At 36.7% G+C, this 23,316-nt stretch overlaps 1 protein-coding gene across 3 annotated transcripts in view; it reads right to left on the bottom strand.

The window, feature by feature from the left end:
• LOC113239806 (TLD domain-containing protein 1) overlaps positions 1-13,724 on the bottom strand; it is a 41,827-nt gene extending 28,103 nt beyond the window's left edge. For 2 of the 3 annotated variants that reach the window (XM_026476945.1, XM_026476944.1), the window contains exon 1: positions 13,596-13,724. In XM_026476945.1, coding sequence (XP_026332730.1) covers positions 13,596-13,724 — 129 coding nt within the window. Of the gene's footprint in view, positions 1-13,562 lie in introns of all 3 variants that reach the window. The other variant, XM_026476943.1, reaches the window with a different exon arrangement.
• Positions 13,725-23,316: the final 9,592 nt, after the last annotated feature.

Raw genomic sequence — 23,316 nt, 5'->3', positions numbered from 1 at the left:
TAATAACAAGAATATGCGGGCCATGGTGCTTTAGCCGCGTGTTTATAGCTTGACGAATTCCACAGCACTGTGTCTTCACTATCCATAACCCTAGCGCGAGATCGTGAGTGCTCGCACGAAATCGTGAGTGCTCGCGCGAGACCGCGCGTGCTCGCGATGGCAATTTTTGGTGGAAATATTACTATTTCATTATCATTAAATTCTTTTAAATTTTAACAAAATTAAACTTACAGCCGCTTGAATAAGAGTTATATACAATATTTCAGTATTATTTTCACCCTGGTTCAGCCATTCGCCAACAGGTGGCGTTTTGTTAAAAATACTACTAGTATATAATAGCTAACTATTACACGGAGCGGTTTTCACCCGCGTCTGCCGCGGCATTTATAGAATGTAACAGTTAAGTATGTAGAATTAGTAGCACATTTCACGGCGCGTTTTACGCCTGTAGTGGAGACGGTTGCTCGCGGTTGCCGCGGCGGGGTACTAGTAGAACCGCGCAGGACGCGATGACCTGCGCGCTTGGCGGCCGTCGTCGCCCGCACACTTTGGCGGTCGGTTCAGACGCAATGTGGTGCAGGCGCAGGCAGGGTAAGTTATCTATTAACCGCGCGACTTGCAATTAACTCCCACTAACTTCGCGGTCCGTTCCGCAATCGCAACGGTTTCGTGCCCGCAACCGCGGTAGCTACGTGCCCGCACAAACTTGCAGGGTCGTGAGTATTGAAATAAAACCGCTGTCTAACAGCACCGACGGGCACGGATGGAAACCGCTCCGTAAATTGTTAACCTTATTAAACTTAAACTGACGCTACTCAACGAGGGATGTGGTCCTACCTAATCGATAGTTGGAAACCATGTGGCTGTTTTTATTATTAAAAAAAATATTCCATTTTTCATACTATATCTACACTGGTACTGGTGTATTATTAAATTAATATATTAATATACATTATTATTATTTTCTTAATGGCGGCCACTAGGCTTGGACCAGTGTCAGTTTTATAAGAATAATATAAAAAATATGGCGATAGTCGCCAATGTCAATTTTCCATCATACGTTACCACGGGTTGCTGAAGCTGTCACTGTCAAGAGTAAACTCGAACCAAGGACGAATTTAATAAATTAAATTATGTTGTTTATGAAGGATTTATGTAATTTTCTATAATTGTTTCAAATTTATTTTGCACGCACATGTAAAATAAAGCCGATATTATTTTATTTATTTTTTAAATGCATTTGCTATGGAAACTGAAACAAAGCCAGAAATAGTAATAAGAAAACCAATCTTTCGATTTTCCTGCAGCTTCAATCCAACCTTCTTTTATTTTAAACTCATTGGAAAAACTTAAAAATTAAAAATACTCTACGTTTAATCTACGAGTATAATGGAATTTAAATATCTTAAATATATAAAACACATAATTTTTTCTTCTAGCAACAGCAACATCCAAATTGACATGAAATTGAAACGGTTGTCCGAAATATGAGTTGTGTTAAAGTTACTCGAAATAAAATGTTTAGTAATAATAATAATAAAATAAAAGAAATCAATTTAACGTGAATGCTTTTCGCTGCGATATTTTAGGGACTTTAATTACAAAAATCATAGTAAGAAATTCAAACATTTCCGTAAAAAATTATTGTCGATAAACATCAGTCTTCGTAAATGAACATGAACTGAATGAAATGAACACTATATTTGAGTCTAGAAATTTCTATGGACACAAAAAGAAAACATTGAATAATAATAGAAATAGTAACTAAAAATGCAAATAGCCAGTGGAATGTTATCTTACTGGTTTTTAAATTTTTGTTTTCACTCCAATTTTTACAAGGTGTATCGCTACAACTTGGCATTTTCACGTTTTACGAGAGATCTTGTGTGTACAACGATCGCCATGTCACTGTGGCGATGTTTGTAGGCGTGTCACCTCGATATGGTCATTTTGACCAAACCGAGGCGACGCGAACCACGCCCCCATACCCTATCTCCCCTTTTTTTCTATATCTATGGTATTTTTAGTACTCATAATTATTAATAATAATAACGTAATAATAACAATTAACAATAATAATATTACTGAGATTATTATTCCTTGTAAAATTAATTAAGAAAAAAAATTTTTACCTTTCAAAAAATTAATTAAAATAAATTCTGTTTACATTTATTTAAAAAATTATGTATTATAAAATATTTAAGTATCTTTCGTTAAAAAAATACTATTCTGCTTAACATAAATTAAATTGTGATAAATGTACTGTGGCGCTAGTTTCTTTCAACTTCTCTCTCTCTCTCTCTCTCGACACATGAGTCGATTTGAAGCTATAAGACTCAATTAAAATTCTTATATTTATAGGATAAGAGATGGATTTAAATAGATTCTTGTTAAATTTATTTCAAATTTATGACGTGTTAATAAAACTTTGTGTATTTTTTCAATACACATAAATTTAAAATTTCTGCCGATTTTTCTCCAAACATAAACACTTGTTACAGTTGTTTGGACATACTTAATCAATTTTGCCAAAATTTACAATTAGGTACGTCAATGCACCAAATGAGCGATATAACAATGGCGGTTATAATCTCTATTAATAAGGATATAAAAGTTCTACGTAAATGAAGATGATTAAAAAAATATTCGAAAAAATCTAGTCGACGAATAACTTTTAGTATAGGCGACCTGTCTCTTTTTTGCTCGGTAATCAATTTTTCATAAAATTTACTATCGCTACGTAATTTTTATCTAGCAATCTGAATCACGATACGCTTATCTGATCAAGGTCGAATAATTATTTTTGACTAATTTAGTCTGTATAAGAATTTATTTTAGAGGTGTAAAGTGTTTTCAAGCAAATTCAACTTTATGGTGGTGAAAACTGAGCCCGTTCCGTCTATTTCTCAATAAGTTTCTTCTGATATTGAAATTATTATAGGTACCCATTGGTAGCTGCTACTTGGCAAATGCTATTTGTACCAAATGCCAAGTAGGTAATAATGGTGGTAGTCATGGTAAATCGTTCGCTATAAGTTTTTTTAAATTTACTTTGACAGATCATGTTTTTTTTAAGAAGGATTTTCGCTGTCCAAAGTAACTTACTTCAAAAATATTCAAAAGCCAGGGTAACTGAAATGTCCCGTAAGTGCAATTTTCTCAACATTTTTTTTTTTCAAATTCGTCGTTTCAGTTAAATTATTCTAAAAGGTATGAAAGGACACTCATTAATCGATAAAATCAATTGCGACAATATTGGTCGAAATATATTTTTGTTTGATAATTCGTGAAACTTGAGATTTTTTTTTTGAAGTTACCCAACTTGACTGTACGAAAGCTTTTGAGAACTGAGTAAGATCGTACGTCTTAGTTACGGCAAAAATGTCAGATTCCGCAGTTGATGAAAAATGACGTGAGGTTTTTAGCCCCTTGAATAACATACATGCATGTAACATAGTCACAGGATATGCAAAACTTGAAAAAAAAAATCAAATTTTAACTCTCTTTTTCTATCAAAATTTTTGCAACACTAAACACTTTTACTATAAACTACACTTTTAACGATATTTTATTACATTTATCTGATAAGTAGGTTGCATCAAGAGGTTCTAATTCACTGTTAAATCTAGTGACAATTAACAAGTAAAAAGTTACAAATGATTCGAAAATGACTGATCAGGTCCCTAGGTGTGAAACAACCTCAGACGTAGGAAGAACGTGCTGTCCCAATTAGGCATCGGTGCTTTATAAGTAGACAAGTTCAGTCCACGTTTGCCTACGCACTTTTTCCTTGTAACAATAAATATATTAAAATCAAAACATATTTTTTAATCCCCACCGTCATTCAAACACCAAATTTTTTATGCGAAAAAATTTTCCGCTAAACATCGCGGCGGCCTTCAATATTTACCGGGCCGGTTTTCTTCATCCTACGCCTTTATAGTAACGGGCATTGTTTTTTCGTGGAGCCATGAAATACTTTGACTAACGGTGGCAAAGCGGAGCAGATGCAAATTAAAATTCCCGGTACGGAAAGGAAATTATATTAAAGAGATTGTCAATATTGCTGAGTTGTATGAAATTTGAATTGGAATGGATTGAAGAAAGAAGAAAGAAAGAAAAGTAATTTATTTGGTAACCTTATGACAAAATATATCAACAGAATGATAACAAAAATAAAATTATCTTATGATATATATATGTTATAACAAAATAAAATAATTACGTGTGAAAACACCTCGTTATGCTAACTTTCAGTGAAGCCGAATAAATGACACGGACGATGTCGCTTCGTCCAAGCAGATAATTAAAAAAATTAAAAATATAATGCACTTACCTAGGCGTTAAATATGGGTACGTAATTGCATGAAATCATTTCGCCATCCCCTTACCATCATCGGAAGACTAGACGTAGGCCAGAGTTCCACCGCTATGGTGTGAATATACCCCAGATTCGCACGATGTGTAACGCTTCCACATTTATGTGGCATGCGGCACTGAAGTGGAATTCCTTCTGCCTGCAGATTTGTTCCATGTACGCTATAGCTTAGACCTTTTCATGGGCAGAGTAAACAGGCTTTACATAGATGTGCATGATCCACCATGGACCTCATAGGCACTTTACTCAGGTGAGATGGAGGTCAAATATGCACTTATTACTACAATAAAAACAGTTTATCATAAACCAAAAAAGTCCGATTATATGGTGTTCTTTCGAAATACACAATAGTGTCTGAATTACAGTACATTTTGGATGCAAGCGTTTCTCTGAAACCAGCCAGAATCGCTTGCCGCCTAACCTAAGGCATCACAAAAAGATTTGTTCCAGCATTGTTTTTAGCATAAACAAACATCGGTCTAATCGAGACGCCTGTGTTTACCTTACCGTCAATTTATTCACCGTTTATAACGCATTTCTGACGATAGCTTTGTCTTCAACTGTGTTAACATCTTGAAAGATGCCAGAAACATGAATTAATGAATCAGCAACTCAATTTGAGAAGGTTGATATTATTCAGGACTAACATCACGTTAGAAAAAACTATCGAGTGCAATCTGCGACTTCCGTCTTACATTTGAAAAGTGTATGACGTATGTGTATGTAATAAATAGTCATCGGTTCCTCAAGAAGTTTCCAAGATACGAGATGTCGCAAAATTGCTTGATTCACCTTAGATCCCAGGAAAGATGGTCAAAGTAAGGGATTCAAATATATTTTGTTAGCATTAAACAATAAACACTGTTTAGTGGGTGTCTTTCTAAAAAAGAAGTTCTTTAGTTCTCTAGTCATATACTACATCGCGGTGACTGAAATCCAGTAAAAAAAACCAGTAAATTCTTGTACAGAAGAAAGTTATTTGAACTATAACGTTTCGTACACAAACTTCAATGTTAAAAGGTACATGATGCCCTTGGATGATCACAGGATCGCGCGGTTTGTGTAAATTATAGTTAATCCAAACAGTTTGGCCAAATCCGATTCCGTGTGTTTTAATAGTTAACGTACTGATAGATACTGATAAATACTATAAATTGATAGATTTTGTTTGTTGGTCTGGAATGAGGACTCTCCAGTTGGTACGTGATCACATGGATAACATGAACATGTTTGTCTAGAAACAGCTTATTCAGTCTTGCCATGAACAGATCCAATTTATATTTTTCGGGAATTGTACACAACCGCGTGCGCATTGGTAAAGATAAAACGAATTCTCCACAACACGTGCAATATCCCAGTCGGACTAGTTATCCGAAGATTTCCATTTTCGGCTAGGCGTTGACTTAGTCACTATGAGTTGAGGTTTTCAGTAAAACTGCAAACCATTTACTTATAGACGATGTTTCTTAGGCTCTGAATTCGGGTAGATGTGAAATGGTTCTATTCAATACTTCAAATGTCATCTTATAAATGAATCGATTTCAGAAGAAAAAATCAGTGCCCGTAATTAGATGTAGCAAGGTTCCGTCTAACACGCAAGTTCAGGACTTGTAATACACTACTTTGTATTTTGATTTGTTGGTTTAATAATAAGCAGTAAAATCAAACGACTGCCACAACTTTAGTTGATATCCGTTGCATTTCAAAACCGCGTTGTAAATAGTAAATATTGTTAAAGCGCTGGTTTTAATAGCAATTTCATTCGTCGTGCTGATTCACTTCGAAAATCGTATATAAAAGATGAAATACGATACTTCTTGCTCTTTTTACCTACTACACATCCTATAACTATTCACCACATGCAAAAAGGATTTGAAGAAGAGGTTGCCATACTTGTTTCGCTCAGGAGCTAGATTGGGATGCAATCTGATACAAAAGACGATGCTGTTTGTCATTTGGATATCTCTCTACAGAGAAGGAATATAGGGTAACCTTGTATTTAATCAAAACCACAGAATTAGCAAACATATAACGACAAGAACACTGACTCTGAATTGCAGAAATTATTAAACACCCACGTTGACAGGACGTTGTTGGATGCGCCATTCTTACCCAACATCCGTTAATAATGATGAAGCTAAATATCAGATCCGACTTTATAGCGAATTTATGCGTCAGGAATAGCAATGCAACATATTAGTTGACGTGCGGATATTGCGCTGGCCAAGTGTCAAAACTTCGATTAGTTACGAACCGATCGATAATGGATTTGTATAAGTAACAAACGTCAGACGGATCCCAACTTCAAGTCATTGTATATCACACTAAACACGTCTCATCTGCTAGAATATGGAGAGGAAGAAGATCCAAATGACTCCATTATTTCTAGAATCGGGATTTTGTGAATCCTCATGCACAAGGCATTGCTTTAGGATAGTCGAAAACAGGAACGAAAGAACATGCATAGTTTTTCAGGCTGTTATTCAGTGTGATTCTAGATTCCAAGACCGTCAGCAAACAACATAGCTCAAGAACCTTTAGAGTGATTTGGATTGACAGACACAGATTTCTGATAATTCTGTTTAAAGCGGTAAAGTGGACAAAGTGATGCTATCCCAAAACCTTCAATAGTAATTGCCACCGGCAGGAAACAAGATCAAAGTTCAGTAAACCGTACTCGCTACAGCTTATGCTTCACATCTCCAGGGAGGTGGTCATAATCGTAAAACAGTTTACGCGACTTGATTTAGAGCTGTTGCTGTTAACGCGAAGTCGCGATTGAAATAGACTGCGCTGAGACATTCTATGGCGGACTTTGAATAGGTGGAATGTTGTTTCTTGGGGTATTGTTATAGAATGATTGACGACCAACTTAAACGAGACATGGAAGAAGTAAAGCACTCAAAAAAACATGAATCAGAAGCTGGCAAACAAAAAGACGTCGTAACCGCCTTCTAGACATTTGCAGAGACAGACAAGGAGGTATCCTCAACGGGGTAAGAGATCTTAAATCACCTACAGTTTTGATCTTACTGGCTGTCTTTGTTGTTGAATCGAAAATGTCAATACCATTTTTTTGCAGTATATATTGGTAGAACAGTGGTAGTACCAAATAAACCAAGATATTTCGCACTGCGCATAGAAGGCCCAATAAGCAGACTTGAACTGCATGAATGATTTTTTAGGTAAGGTACGCATTACTCCATTTCGAATTTTAATGGTAAGGGTGCTGATGACTGTTGGCACATGGGACTTGTCAACTTTATTATTAAGGTGACGGACGTAGTGATAGTACTCCTCAGATCTTTACGAGCGTTCTGAGCGTTATGGGTATGCGTGCGATACAAGAAAAACAGTCTGATATACACACTTAATCATGTGCGCTATAATAAGCCATGTTATTTGCACAGGCTGGTTTCCGTATATTTAATGTTGTATGGTTTCAATCTGTTTTGTCGGAGCCTACATGTAGTGCGCGGAGATTTTGTATACAAGTTAGGTAGTATTTTGATTTATCTGTCAAGATTTTATTAAATGTTTTCTTGGTGTACCGTTCTTCTAACAGCGCTGACATATTCAATAACGATCAAAGCCCCAAAATAAATAAAGATTTTAAAAAAATGACCTATGTATCCAATATTGAACGCAAAGGTTGAAATTCTCCACGCACCAATTGTTCCCACTGCGTTATGTTTGTAGAGGATTGACGTCAAAGTCCAGGCACGTACTGTCTGGGACAACAGATCGTTATGCCAGACTATGGAGGGTTGTGCAAATATATACACAGTCTAAATTGGTACAATATTATGACTTGTGGCTGGTTACATAGTAGAGTGGATGAATCCAAAGACGAGGTCAGCTCTTTGTGTTGATTTCAGGTTTATTGTAACCGTGAAACCGCCTGCCTGCCATGTAAATTTTTCATTATCATGCCCCAGATTCTGAAGTGGAAGGTTTTAGGCCGATGTGGTGATTTGTTTGATTCCATGTAAGCGTAGGTACGCTTGATAATGTCATCAGCCCGTATAGGAGCCAGCACAAACCGGCGGACTAAAAGGCTATATTATATGAGGAGGATATTAAATTTATCAATGCATATTTTATGTTATCACAATTATAATAAGGTAAAAATGTCAATGCTCTCAGACCGACTTCGGAGTATCGCAGCGCATATCTTTCTGCGGTATTGAAGAGCATGCAAGAGGATACCGCGGCGGCGGGCGCTGGTATGCGACGGAGTTCAAGGCAGTTCTCTAAGCAGAGGGTACTCGGCCATAGTTTTCCAAACTGGCCCCATGCGAGTTGGAGTAAGCGTATAGACGTAAACGAAGACTATAAACTAATCAGGTGTATGGAGCACGGTGGAAATCTCATTAAAACACTGAAAATTATTTTTGAGTCTAACCAGGGCACAATGTCTTCATAATTGAATGATAAGCAATAACGTGTTAACTCACAAAAACTCCAAAAAGGAGATATTAATGCCAAATCGCTGCTTGTCGTCTGGTCTTTATTTTACCAACATAAGCTGATTTGGTACCTCTTTTTGCGTGTCAGCATCCAATTTTATGTATTTTAGTCAAGTGTTTTTTATTTTCCGATCGTGTCAAAAACTTGCACCACGCATTTTGAATTAGTCAAATGTTGATGGCGTTTACGTAGTTGCTATTTAATGGAGTTTAATCGATTTGGCCATAGTCCAGATAAAACATACACGTTGCAAATTAACGCATAAGAGGCTGAATTACCTAAAAACCTAAAATATTTTCATACCGCCTGATATATATACGTTCAACAATAAATCACTACTACACTTTCTTCGATGAAAATTGATGCAATTATTTCCAGAAGCTACTGTTTAAATTACATTATACTATCAAAGTGTGTCTGGTTTGAATTAGCAATACAATTATCTATTCTCCGTCTGCTATGACAACTCACGAGATCAAGGGACATACATCAAAATACAGTACTCACATAATTAAACGTAGCACATTAGCAAAAAGTACAGTTAACGACATATTGTAATAAAAATTGTAATAGAATAAACCACCACCTTTTTAATACTTGGACAAATAATATAGAAACATATTTGATTCTGACAGAATTTTTATCTGGTAATTAATATTATAATTATAAAAAAAGTGATTTATATGACGTCTTGTACAGGGTCAAGAGCACGTCAAGCTTGACACTTAACACTTAAATCCAACTCTATGCCGCTTAAGATAAGAACGGTCCAAAGTACAAAGTGTCAATATTGATGTGCTATTGACTGTACGAAAATGACCTAATTCTGCCCTTCTTGTCATAATTAAACGCATTTGCATTTTGGTTCCTTTCGAGACGTTGGCATCTAAGTTTATTTTCTTTGAAATATATCAATTACACTTATTTGCTTATACTCCGTCCAACCATTTATTTAACTTTTGACAGCTCGAGTTTTAATCAATTAATGATTTCGTAATGCGTTTCCGATTCGATTGTTCGTAACAATCGATTTTATTTATGAAGAAATTTTAATCTTGAAAGTGAGCGAGTGCAAAAAAGAAGATAAAATAGATAAAATAAACAATAAGAACTTATTATAATTATTTATAACTGATTTCATTTCATTACAATTTATTAGACAGATAAAATTTGTCAACTTGAATAATCTTCGTTTTATAATCTGTTGGCTCGATAAATATCGGAGCAAAAAGCACGTTGCTTCACTAAAATTAAAAAAGAAAAGAGTCCAGGAAGTAGTGCATTCTTGTGTCTGTGGTTGTATGTCAATAATTACGGAACTACGAGGCATGCCTATGTCAAAAATTAAATAAATGGTTGGATAGATTATAACAATAAAACTGACACTAAATAAGATGTAAAAACACCCTCTTTAAAAGAAGCGGCCTCTTTTCTCCACCGTTTACGTGGTAGCCGGAACAGCATATTGATACGCTCGTGAACCGGTTCGAGTCATAGGTGTAATTTAAATGAAGGCATTGTATAATTATTATATAATGTCATTTTGATGTAAATAAGTACCATAATTGCTAAGTCTTACTAAAAAATTATGTAAACTTTTTCTGAAATAAAATATTATTATTATTGAAGGGCTTGTAGATCTCGTTTCCCTGATTCCAGTCCCTGTACTCTCGTTCTCCATCCCGCATTCGTCCGGAACAATTACTGTCAAGTAAGTAAAACTCGACCAAATTAAAAAACACATGATGCGAATGAAGCTTCATACTTGATAATGTCTGTTAATTTAGTCGGGTATTACTTATGTGACAATAATTGTTTTATAGTAGCAGTGAAAGAGTTGACCAGGGAAGTACTTACCTTACCTATTAAGGGTGCTGGTGAAATTACAGGCACATGGGACTTGTCAACTTGTTCCTCTGAGATCATTGCAATTTAAAGCCCTGAGTGGCACTGCAAATGTTAGGGACAGACGTGTCGCTTTCCACCAGGCGCACGACTTGTTCGTCCCGTTACTTAGTAATATAAAAAAAAAAAAATTGTTTTGGACGGATGTCGGACAGAAAACGAGAGTAAGAACCCCAGATATATTAATAACTCACATTCGCTAAAAATGCCGATTACTTTCGTTATGATAAGGAGGGCCGAATCATTTAGGATTGGTTTTGAGCATTCCCCACTCACGACTAAGAAAAGGCTGAACTCATGGCGGTTAAACTACGTATGTATACACGTTGAAAATTCTGCCAGAAACAGACACAAAGAATGTGCCTCAGTAATAAGAGAATGACAACATCGATTGCTTATACCAAGAAGCAGCAAATATTAAGAAAAACTTTATTATTTTCCGTATTTTTGGAAAAACAAAATCTTTTATATTAAAATTTTGTGAAATTCAACAAAAGAATCGTTAAAGTGAACGAAAACAAGAAGTATTCAAACAGTCAATATGATTTCGTTATTTTAACATAACCATTCTGCACGTTTTAGCGCAGGCCACACCACGAGGGAAGCTAAGTTAGCTTTAGCTCACGTAGCCGCAGTATGTTTTCATACATCTGTTCACACCGCGAACTAAGCTACCTGAGCTAAGGTGGCATGGTTGGTTGCATGCAGTTACGTGAGCTCGCTTTTATGGCAAAAACGCAATTTAAACCCAATAGAAAGATCCGCAACAAGCACATAAGGAAATTTGTAAGATTTGCGGGCTCGATCCGTAGCCCAGTTAGCAGAGCGGTAGCCACGTTGAGGCAACAATCGCTGGTTCTAGTCCAGTCGGGTCGAAGGAACTTTTTTTTTGTGTTTGTTCGATCCTTGCGTCAATGGTTGACAAGGTCTTTAGAAAAAGTATGAATGTATATCCGCGGAGAAATAAATAAATGAAATAAATGTAAATAAATATCTTCATTCTGCTTAAAATAAAGAAATCGTATTGGTAGTTTAAAAACATTTTTCCACCTCTCCACTGTAATGGACAATGGAAGGACTATTTTAATCTTCAGTTTTAATCGAATTTATTGTGAGCTATATAGTTATACAAATTTGCTACATCTTGTATAAAAAAGGCCAATTATAAAAGGGGTGTATGCGACGAAAATTGAAAACAAATAAGACTAAATTAAAACTAAATAATGTTAAATACATACAAGTTGAACTAATGACTAAGAGACACATATAAGGTTAAAATACTTTTACTTGACAACTTAAGAGAGAATATTTAAGGAGAGGATACATTTCGGAATAATATAAACTTAATAAAAATATATGTAATGGAATAGTAGTGCGGAATACAACGGGGACATTCTCTTTTAAGTGGTAGACGATTAACTACTAAGTAAAAGATATGCGGACAAAACTTTACTCACAACTTGTATGTAGGATGTGGGTTGGTGGCAAGAGAACATAGTTTAAATTCATCTGGACATAATGGTATTTTAAAAATAAACGCATTAACAGCTTGTGGTGTTTTGGAGCTTTATTTTACACCTTCTGTACATGCTTTCACGTTATCAATATTTCCTTTACACAAGTAAATCAAAACATTTCAGTATTTTCTTTTGGAAGTAAGATGTTATGGGAACTAGGTATTACAACAAAATTAAAAAAAACTAAATTTAAATGTCGAGAATCTAGACCATTTCAGCACTTCAGAATTAAAAAGTTAAGTTAAAAGTAGCAGCGAATTCTATCACCGAAATGAACCGGTCAAATTAGTAATAAACGCGTGTCTTCCTTACGTCGGCAAAATCTTTGATAGTATCGATGGAGCTGCAACATTTTAAAACAGAAAAGGACCATTTTGTAACTAAACGATATTGTTGTCATTGTTACATAGGCTTACTTCAGGAAACCTCAATCTGACAACTGTCAGTAGGAATGAAGTATTCAAAGGGGCCAAAAGACACAATGAATCCGTCGGATTTAATTGGCAGGATTCAACTTGCAATGTCACACGAATGTGAAATGTGGTCACTGTAAAACTTATGTACCAGATGAACTTCGAAAAACCGTTCCAAATATCGATTGTGATATCAATCGAGTATATAACCAGAAATAGACACGAAATAAGGGCCATCCATCCCTGGCAACTCATCAGGTATATGGACCTTATATCACTTTTAAATATCAACTGTCGTTTGCGCTGAAATCACAAATTAGAAAACTGATAGTACAGCGCCAACAACTGACCTGTGTGTACGTCTCCGTATATTCCAAAAATATTCTGTATTTATTGTAATAAAGATAATATCTCTGACAATGGGGGCTGTTCCATTAGGGGATGTGGGAAAAACAGCAAAACATCTAATTACAAAACAAACAGATTCATATTTCATTGTTAATTAACACAGACATATATCTAGATATAATATGTCTGTGGTAATTAAATATTAAATGCATAATTTTGCAATTTTCGTCCGTAATAGCAAAGTTATAGTTAAACAGGTCGATTTGAAGTGAAACAATTGTCGACACCCGTCAATTGTTTCGAATTCGGGCTGGCCAATCGGAGCGCATTGTCAGTTATGTTTTAACAGAATAGCTTTCAAACAAATTAAATGACATTTCGTCTCTATTTCTGGTTATATACTCGATGGTGATATCATACTGAAGGGGTACAAAAATATTTGTTATTTTGTTGTTTATTGGAGAGCAACTGAATTAAAGAACCCTTGACACCAACCGTAAAAACTAAAAAGTGGGATTCAAACCAACACACTTCAAGCAATTCAGCGTCTAATCTCCCACTCACGATGAGGTCCTCCTCTCGGATCTTGTCAGAGTTCTTACTAGCAGCGCGGAACGTGTTAGCTATGAATTTCTGCTCCTCCCTAGTCAGTAGCGCACACTTTGCTGCTAGTTTTTTGCTTGTGTTGCCCATTCTGGAACATAACAATAATAATCAAATTGTTGACATGATATTATTGTCTACAGATAGTAATCGATACTTAGATATATTTATGACATGCTACATCATCATCATCATCAACCAATATAGACGTCCACTGCTGGGCACTGGTCTCCTCTCAAGCGAGGGTTTAGGCCGTAGTCCGCTTCCCTGGCACAATGCGGGTTGGCGATTTCACACGTTTTCCGAGGATTGTGAACCTCTTCGACGTGCAGGTTTCATCACGATGTTTTCCTTCAACGAAGAGCTCATGATAAATTTCAAATTAAATTTTGCACACAAATTCCATGGCCAATCACAGAACAGCAGCGTCCATGCGCGCAAGTCTCTCCGCAACGCAAAGCGGGTGACTCGTGAACGCCTTTGCGCGGAAGGCAGTTTTCTACGCCATGTACCCAGCCAACGCAACCAAGCGAAAAACGCAAGTGAAGGACTATTGAACCCGGCATTAACCTGCCTTCATTTTTCCTATTTCTCCGTCTTTTAGTCCTATATGTGGCGCCTCCCCAATCGCCTGTTACTTAGAGGTTCGTTCACAGCTTGTGCACGCCTGTTTTCATGTCGTGAGGTATTATCCTCATAGCTTTTTGTCATACTACTTATGTCCTGTAAGACAGTAAGAATATAATAATAAGAATAAATAATTCGAAATGAAAATCTTTTTTCGGATCTAATATCGCGTGCATTTGTTTTTTCAAACAAACCAAAGTTTCAGGCTTTTTACCCCATGATCACAGCAGACTGAGATGGTGTTAGTCATCAAACAGTTATGTCCAATTTTAATCACAAAGGGTAACTGACATACTCACTTTTACCTATTTCTGCCGCCAAGCAGTAATGTCAGCATTACTGTGTTCCGGTTTTCAATGGTAAGGGTGCTGGTGAAATTACAGGTACACGGGACTTGTTAATTATGTCTCAGGGTGACGGGCGCAGTGGTAATGCCCCTCAGATATTTGCAATTTAAAGCTCTGAGTGGCACTGTAACTGTTATGGAGAGGCATAGTGTAGCATACCATCAGGCGCACAACTTGTTCGTCTCGTCCATTGTTTACAAATATCAGTCGAACAAACGAAGACTAGAGCGTGAGTGACGCTCTGTATACGATTTTAACGCCCTATAAGTTCGGAGGCTTTTTAGTGCGGACCCGACGTCCATATAATTGTAAGTCAATGGTCTCGTCACTTGATGTTATAAAAAAAACATAGAATAGGGTCATTTGCATTGAAATTAGACATAACTATTTTATGACCAGCACCATCACCATCATTGGCGACATCGGTGGCCCAACGTTTTGCACTGTGAGTACTGGATGAGAAGGTCCTCGGGTTCGATTGTCGGTAGGATCAATTTAGGAAATAAGTTTTTCTTAACTGGGTGTTCTGAGAAGTGCTCAGAGTGAATTCCTTTGCTGTGGTACTCATAGTATAGAAAATTATTCTCTAGTTTGAGACTAGCGTCCTGATTTTGATTTAAATCGGAATCGAACCGATCGGGTAGTCTCGAAGTCAGATGGGTTTCCGAGCGAGAAGATGAACCTGATTCCTACTATACCTTTCTAATTTGTGAGTTAAATCAACTATTGTTCCGATTAGAAATGTCAAAGTTTCCGATCGGCCAGTTGGGAATCGCAATTATGCGCCTCGACTCGGAAAAAACGCAATTTCCGATCGGGAGAGGCAATCAAAATCAAGCTGCAGACAATTGGTGTGATTGTCTGGTACATTATTATTATCTCACTCAACCGTAACTATGGGACCTGAGAGTCTACTACCGTTCTCCGTCCGAAACAATTACTGTCAAATAAGTAATACTCGATCCAAAAGAAGGTTCATTTGCATCATGCGCATTGACCTACTAGGTCAAAGATCACGCGTCTTTTACTATTTTGACAGTATAATTGTTTCTGGTGGATGTAGGATGGAGAACGACAGTACAGGGCCAAGTAGTATTAATTATTCATAGACACATACAAATGTACCGTTTGGCATTAAAAAAGAAGAACGTCAGAATGTGATTATCGGTTTTTGTACCGTCGCTCTTTTCATTTTACCTCATTTATTATTCGACACGAATTTCATCGCGCTCACGCCGCGCAGCGATCGCGTGCTTCTAACTGTCAGGGCAAAATACGCTCTATTCATTTAGCTTTTACGTTTTAAATGAGCGTTCCGGGCGCGCGGGCGATGGTGGCTTGTCTTTGGTCTACGCGGCGACCGCGCGGTTGTATTATTCAGGGGAATTTAAATGTTAATGCCTAAAAAATAGAATTCAGATGTACGTGAAAGCGCGGTAACTGGCGCGTCGTGTAACTGGGCGCTAAGCCTTTATGGATAACAAATAAATCATACTTAATGAATAATGTCTTTACTATCAAACACATCAAATATTTACGACTATATCTAATCTAATCTAACCAACACTACTACTTTTGATTGTCTATTCTCAAATCTGCCGAGTGCCAGCTAAGAATATTCCTTTTTTTTAAGTTGTTTACACCTATCCACTTTTCTACATGTAAAAGCAAAGGGGAAATATCTGCCCTTCGCTAAGTAAGTAAATCGCGACTAAGTGCTAAAATATTTTTTTGAGATATCATAAAAAACCATAACCCAGTTTTAGAATACTGAAATTGTTTAATGATATTTTAGCTATGCATCGTTATGGTAAGTTCCGATAAGTCGAACACGTTAACTAATTTTAACTGTTTTTAAAAGATAATTTTGTACCCTATTTTTTGCTATTTAAAACGGATATTTGACCATTTTTCACTTAGCCGCGTTTTAGTTGGCGGATGGCAGAAATCTACAACCCACAGACAGGACAATGTTTACTTTTAATTTTAAAGGACTTACTCTTGCCCCACTATCTGGCCCTGTAGGGCTAGCACGGTAGACCGCGACTTACGCGAGAGCGACATAAAGCGCGAGATCTCTAAGCGAGAATAGCAGAATCTCGCGCAAGTCTCGTTCTGTCGTGCCTACTGGAGCAAAGATGGGATATGTTGGACTGGAGATAAGTTGGAATGACTTCGCCCAACAGATGCCTATAATTGTGACTTATTATAAGAACAAACTAATTGTAAAAAACCAAAGTCTCAAGTTAGTTTCAGCGGATCAAACTCTAAGGATGACACTATAAATAATTTTAAAATTGTTACCCTAAGCAATTGCCCATGTCACATGCATCTTTTTCTTGTCTTACAATACAAATCGGCAAACCTGGAACGTAATGCCTTTAAAAAGAATAATATGTGGTGGTTTTCCTAACACTTAGTTCAAACAAACACTTTTCAAAATTGTGTGATATCAATAAGCTGTGAGAAACTCACAGCATTTGCTATATTTAATCAATTTTATGCTTTCAATGATGCTGTTTATAAATAATTAATATTTCTACTTAAGTTGAGCATTTAACAATCAAGAACTCCTACAGATCCCTTGTAGAGACGTCAAACCTGTATTGGGTCATGGTGTTCATGACTGTGGTTGCACTTGCTATCATAATCCTCAGATGTTGAGTCATGGACCCTTTTGACACGCTTTTATTACTTCTTTTTATTTATTTTTTTGGTGGTATGAAGGAATATAATAATTTTTCTATAATTGTGTGCAATTTAGTTGAGTTGCATGTAAAATAAAGTTCATTTCAATTTATTTTTTATTATTTATTTAATGCAGAGAGAGGGTGGGAAAACAAACTACATGAAAAAATATAATCAAGACAAGTGCAGCTACTTTGAACTATTTAAGTATTTACTGGGTTCGTCGAGTAGCAAAGTAATTTAACGTTGCAGAAGCTTAGAATTGTAAAAACCACAGGCCATTGTTGCTTTTTTTTTGTTTAAGAGTAACCCTATTGTATTACTCGAATAATGTGTACGGCATCATTATGTACTTTAGTATCATTTAAATATGGTAAAAAAAAAAAATTAAAAGTGGGTTACACCACTTTTATGCTGATAGCCTCATCTGAAGTAAACTAACAGCCAGCAGGCTTGTTATTTCAAAAATCTTAATAATTGTCAGAGTGTGTATTCTTGACAAAAATTAGTGTGGGAAAATTCTTGATTTCTGTAATACTCAAAGTTGTGGAATTGAGAAAACACAATTTGAAATTTAAAAAGCTATACTGAATCAGTCCAATATTATTGACGTTTATAAATGGATAATTAAGTATTATGAATTAATAAAAATAATCACATTATTCGCAATAATTTTAAAGGATCAACTTAAGTGTAACTGCTACTCTCGTTTAGAGTACTCACGCTTTACGTCGCGCTAGAGCAAGTCGCACCCTGTCGTGCTAGCTCCACAGGGCTAGATAGTAGACAAGAGTAAATACTTTAAAATTAATAAAATAGCATTTTAAATATGTCTCAGTGTGACAGGCGCAGTGTCAGTGCTTCTCAGATATTTGCGATTTAAAACTCTGAGTGGCATTGTAACTAATATGGGCAGGCGTGTAGCTTACCATCGGGTGCAACAATTGTTTGTCCCACCACTTATAAAAATATTAATAAGATCCAGTAAATATTATTATTAGTTAATAAATAAATAAAATAAAAAAATAAATAAAATAAATTTAACTTTTAATTTTCAAACTGTTTTCTCAATTCCACATCTTTATGAACCGAAATATTGTCGTACAATATTTCGTTTCATAAGCGATTTCTCTGTTATATTGTGTGTGCTCAATGTCAGTCATGCTAATAACAATTGTATTTGTAAAGGCCATTAGAAAAGACGTATTGGGTGTAATGTGAAGCAATATAGTATTGTAGTAGGAAACCAAACGTGATAAACGTTTTCCTCTGACATTCGCACGTACTTATTTTAATGGCATTGAATAAGAAGAATCCCTGACCTTAGGTAAAGTTCTAAATGCATGAATAAACAGTAAAATTACTCACTAATCACGTAAAATAAATAAATATTGGAAGAAATCATGAAAAACCTCACCTCCTCACATGTAAATAAACAATACTATTTACATTGACATAATCACACAATAAATACTTATTTTATAGATTCTAAAGTTTTATTGCACATTATCTCGAGTACTAACACTTTATTACAGCTAACAAGTAACAGATAAGCGCATTTATTTTACATTCAGACGCTAAAATTAGCACAAATCGATAATAAATCCTCGGTGAGTTGAAAAAATTTTGAGAATGTTTGAGGTTACCTGTCAAACCGTTTTTTTTTAATTTCCGAAAAAGACTGCTTCGCGCTATAATAATATAACCTTTATCAATGGCAACGTAATACACGAGTTTAGTGAACCGCTGCAAAACCGCGACTGCCTCTCTTATCGCTCCGTCTATACGTAGGAATTTGGCTCGAAAATAAATCACTATGAACCAGCGTAAGAACGTAAAGACTTCCCTCCAAGTGTCATACTAAGTTTAAATCCTTTACTTCAAGTAACTACCGCACCCATTTATCTGGATACTTACTGATAGGTTACAAATTAATAAAATATTTAAATCACAAACTATTAAAAAGACAATAAAAGATTTTAGTGAAAAGTGTAGAACGCAAGGTTCAGTCAGTCAGTCAGGTTTCAGTCTGTGATAATCTCATAGAGAAACATAATACTATAACTTGGCGAAGTTCTTTTAAAGCAAGCAACGACTTTGTTCCTAGAATAGAACAACAAAAGTAGTTGAATATCTTTAAAAAGAAAATACATTTTTTTACAAAACTTAGGCAATCCCAGACGTGCTATAGCCCTGACGTAAGGCGAAAGAATTTAACCATAATCTCAGTACAGAGTACTAAAAAAACCGACCTCAAAAGTACGTGGAAGTACGTCTATTTGCTAAGTTTCATTGAAATATCCCCTAGTTCGGCACTATACAGGACTTGATACTGGAGATAATAAAAATAGGTATCACTACGACACTACTTAAAGTATATCGAGGGAAAAACGCCTTGAGTTGGATAAATAGCAAAGTCAACTAAATAATTGCTAAAAGTAATTGCTCCTAAATTAAAGTTAGGCGCTATTTATAAAAATGAATCTTCATGCGTGAACAGCCACCCTTAGAGGTGGATGATTTCCTTCAAAATAAAATGGGACCACTATGGAAGTACCCCCTTTCCAAAAAAAGAATAATGAAAATCGGTTCACAAATACCGGAGTTATCGCGTAACATACATACAAAAAAAAAAAAAAGAACATACAGTCGAATTGAGAACCTCCTCCTTTTTTGAAGTCGGTTAAAAACATTGAATGCGTAGGTATTTACAAAAGTGAGACCTGTCTGTTTACACCCGTGTGTACCTATTTTCCAATTGTTCTGGGTGACTTTGCACAAATTGCAAAGTTCATTAATAAAGGCACTTATTTGAAAAATAATTCACATTTGGTTTGTTGTTCCGCATTAAGATTCTGATTTCTCGAGTTTCAAAAGTTCTCATACCCGATTTCTCAAATTGTTCGACGAATTTCAAATCAATTCAAAAACTAAAAAATCGGCTTAATAAACTATGAATATTAAACATAATAAACAACAAATTACATACATTTTCTAAAATGGTTTAGGCCTGGGTATTCTGGGCAGTGACCCGGAGTGAATTCCGTGGCTCTTGGTCCCGGGTCCGATTCCCAGTAGGACCGATTTGAGAAATGAACTTTCGTAAATTGGTTTTGGTCCGGATATTTTGTAAGACAACCGAGATATAATATGTTTGCCTTTCAAACATATTATATCTTAACACTTTGTATTGCCCGTGGTGACATAGGTATCGACGGCAGGATGCCGTAACGCAGCTTTACTGCGGTCAAAGAAATGTATACTTTATTTGTTAGAGAATATAATATATCTTCTATAATAATAGGTATGCACGATATAAAGTGTGCCAGGTTGACGCCGTCGGCCACCGCCGCTTGCTGCATCTTCTTTTTAATTTTTTGTTCAAAGAAATATAACCATATCAAGTAGATAGAAGACAAAGTATATGTTGCGTTGCTCGTTTTAATGCATCGCAGAAGTTAAATAGAATAGTGAAGCTAAGTTTTCAGTACCTAATTAAAATCGATAACTGGATTTCTCGCCTTGTCGTATACTTGAGGACATTTGTCTAGTCCCGAATTTTGTCAAATATCTCGAGTCGAGAAATCTCTAGCAGGCGCCCTATTTCGTATAGATATCCATAATGTGCAACGAATAGACATGAGCGCCGATAATAGATCAACCGGCGGGGGGAGCCGACAAAAAAGTGTCGGCGGCGGTGTTTGTTTTTACATAAACCGTTACACAAATAGTTTTTCAAAGGAAAAAATAAAATAATGTATTCTCTATAGTAATCAAATTTTTATCAGTTCGATCAGGTGCTCCGATCGTACGCACGCGCACGCTTCCATATTGTGTATGCGTAGTGAAAATGGCGACGCCAGAAACTGACAAATTAATGTTTTAAACAAAACATTTTTAAATATAAAATCAATAACTAACTTTTGTCGCCTATCTGTGTCACCTCTGCTGAGACCGGACGGCACGCTGGCCTATACTGCAGATGACATGGCATATCTTTTTGCCTCACTCTTGCAAAGAATTCGCGTCTGGATCTAATCTTACCTCAGGCTGGCTGCATTATGGCGCCAATTCGCATACGCCAAAAAGAGGTACTTAGATCTCTGCAGAATCTAGACGTGAAAAAAGCTAGCGGGCCAATTGAATTTCCAGTACTAGTCCTACGTTACTGTGCGCCTGAGTTGTTTCCTGTTCTCACTCGCCTACTACTGAACCACCTCTCACTTGAGACTGGTGTAGTTCGCAGGTCGTGGAAGCTTGCAAACGTGCAACCTGTGCCGAAAAAGGGAAGCAGAGCTCTCAGACTCTGTCAACTATAGACCTAACTACTGAGTTAGGTCTATAGTTGACTTCCATACTCCGCAAGACTATGGAACGTGTACTTAACAACCGTCTCTTGTCGTACCTTGAAGACAACGACCTCGTTAGTGATCGCCAGTACGGATTCCGACGAGGGCGATCAACTGGGGATCTGCTTATGTATGCCTGTCATATATGGAGCTAGGCTATAGAAAAGCAAGGTGAAGCACTTGCAGTATCTTTGGATATTTCTAAAGCCTTTGACAGAGTCTGGCACGTAAACCTTTTAAGTTAGCTTCTCTCTTATGGGCTGCCGACTGACCTTTGCATTTGGATCTCGGATTTTTTGAGCGAACGTTCGATTCGAGTGGTCTTAGAAGGCTACTCTTCCGAACATATGGCGATAGATTCCTCAGGGTTCCGTACTGTCTGCAACTCTCTTTCTGCTGCATATCATTGATATGTTAATTCCAGGTACATTTGCGTATGCTGATGATGACACAGTTGTAGATAGGTATTTGACCAATGCAAGGGTCAGTGGAGAGGAAATCCAGTCTTGTCGAGAGTCCATGGTTAGCCGTTTGAATTTGACATTCAAAGCAGTTTCCGATTGGGGCGATGCCAAATTTAACGTTACCAAAACGCAGGCGTGTCTATTCTCCATAAAACGGAATCCCTTTGAGCTGACTCCGACTTTTCGTGATATACCTATCCATACCAATAGCCGACTGTCTCCAGCTACTCAGAATGGACCTGTCGTCCAATTTGTACTTCGGCAGATACATTGAATCTATGGCCAAACGTGCAGCAAGGAAGCTTGGGATCCTTTCCAGGGTGAGCCGTTACTTCGCACCGGGACAAGCACCATATCTTTCTACGTTAGTTTTGATTATAGTGACCCTCCCTACCTATCCTTAGAGCATACAGCACCCGAGAAGGACACTATAACTCGTGCACACACAGGAACCTTACAAGTTCAGGTTCTGACCCCAAATCAGCCAGTGGACCTGGTTCTCACAGACCTCTGTCACCTTACTTCATCCGGTTCTTCGAGAGGCTAGTGCCTCGGGTAAGCCGCCCCGGGTGCACGTACGCCTCCCTATTTTTCAGATAGGTACCGGAGCTGTAGGCACGCTCACTTTCCGTTGCGCATTGCATAACTAGCAGTTGCCACCGCTAAGCCGTTGACTCTGAGTCCACTACCAAATCTCCTCATTAGTGGCGGAGCTGTAAGGTACGCTCATATTGTAGTAGGGACATCCCTATGACGTCGGTCATATTGACAGCCCGCGTAATATATACTCTCTCTTCTCTTGTGCTTGTATGGAGCTGATCGAAATAAAGATTAGAAGACCTAAGTGGAGTTTTACTTAATTAATTATAACAGAACATGGAGGCAGCGGGATTCGAATCATGGCCGAGAAAAAAGTAAATCCTCTTCAAAATGTTGTGGCTCCGGAGCAGTTTGATTTTCAAGCAGAAAAGTGGCAAACGTGGAAGAAGCGGTTTGTTAGATATATGGAGATTAGTGGCAATGACGCTCGCGAAGGAAAAGTGAAAATAAATTTATTAATATATTTAATGGGAGAAAGGGCAGAAGAGTTACTAAAACATAACTTGTCTAAATTGGAAAATTATGAAGGAGTGCTTCAAGCCTTTGAATTGTACTTTAATCCGAGAAAAAATGTAATTTTTGAAAGAGTAAAATTTAATATGAGTTA

The sequence above is a fragment of the Hyposmocoma kahamanoa genome, unplaced genomic scaffold (genome assembly GCF_003589595.1).
Source record: "Hyposmocoma kahamanoa isolate Upper Pololo Valley unplaced genomic scaffold, ASM358959v1 116, whole genome shotgun sequence".
Lineage (NCBI taxonomy): Eukaryota > Metazoa > Arthropoda > Insecta > Lepidoptera > Cosmopterigidae > Hyposmocoma > Hyposmocoma kahamanoa.
This window is presented reverse-complemented; position numbering and strand designations above follow the sequence as displayed.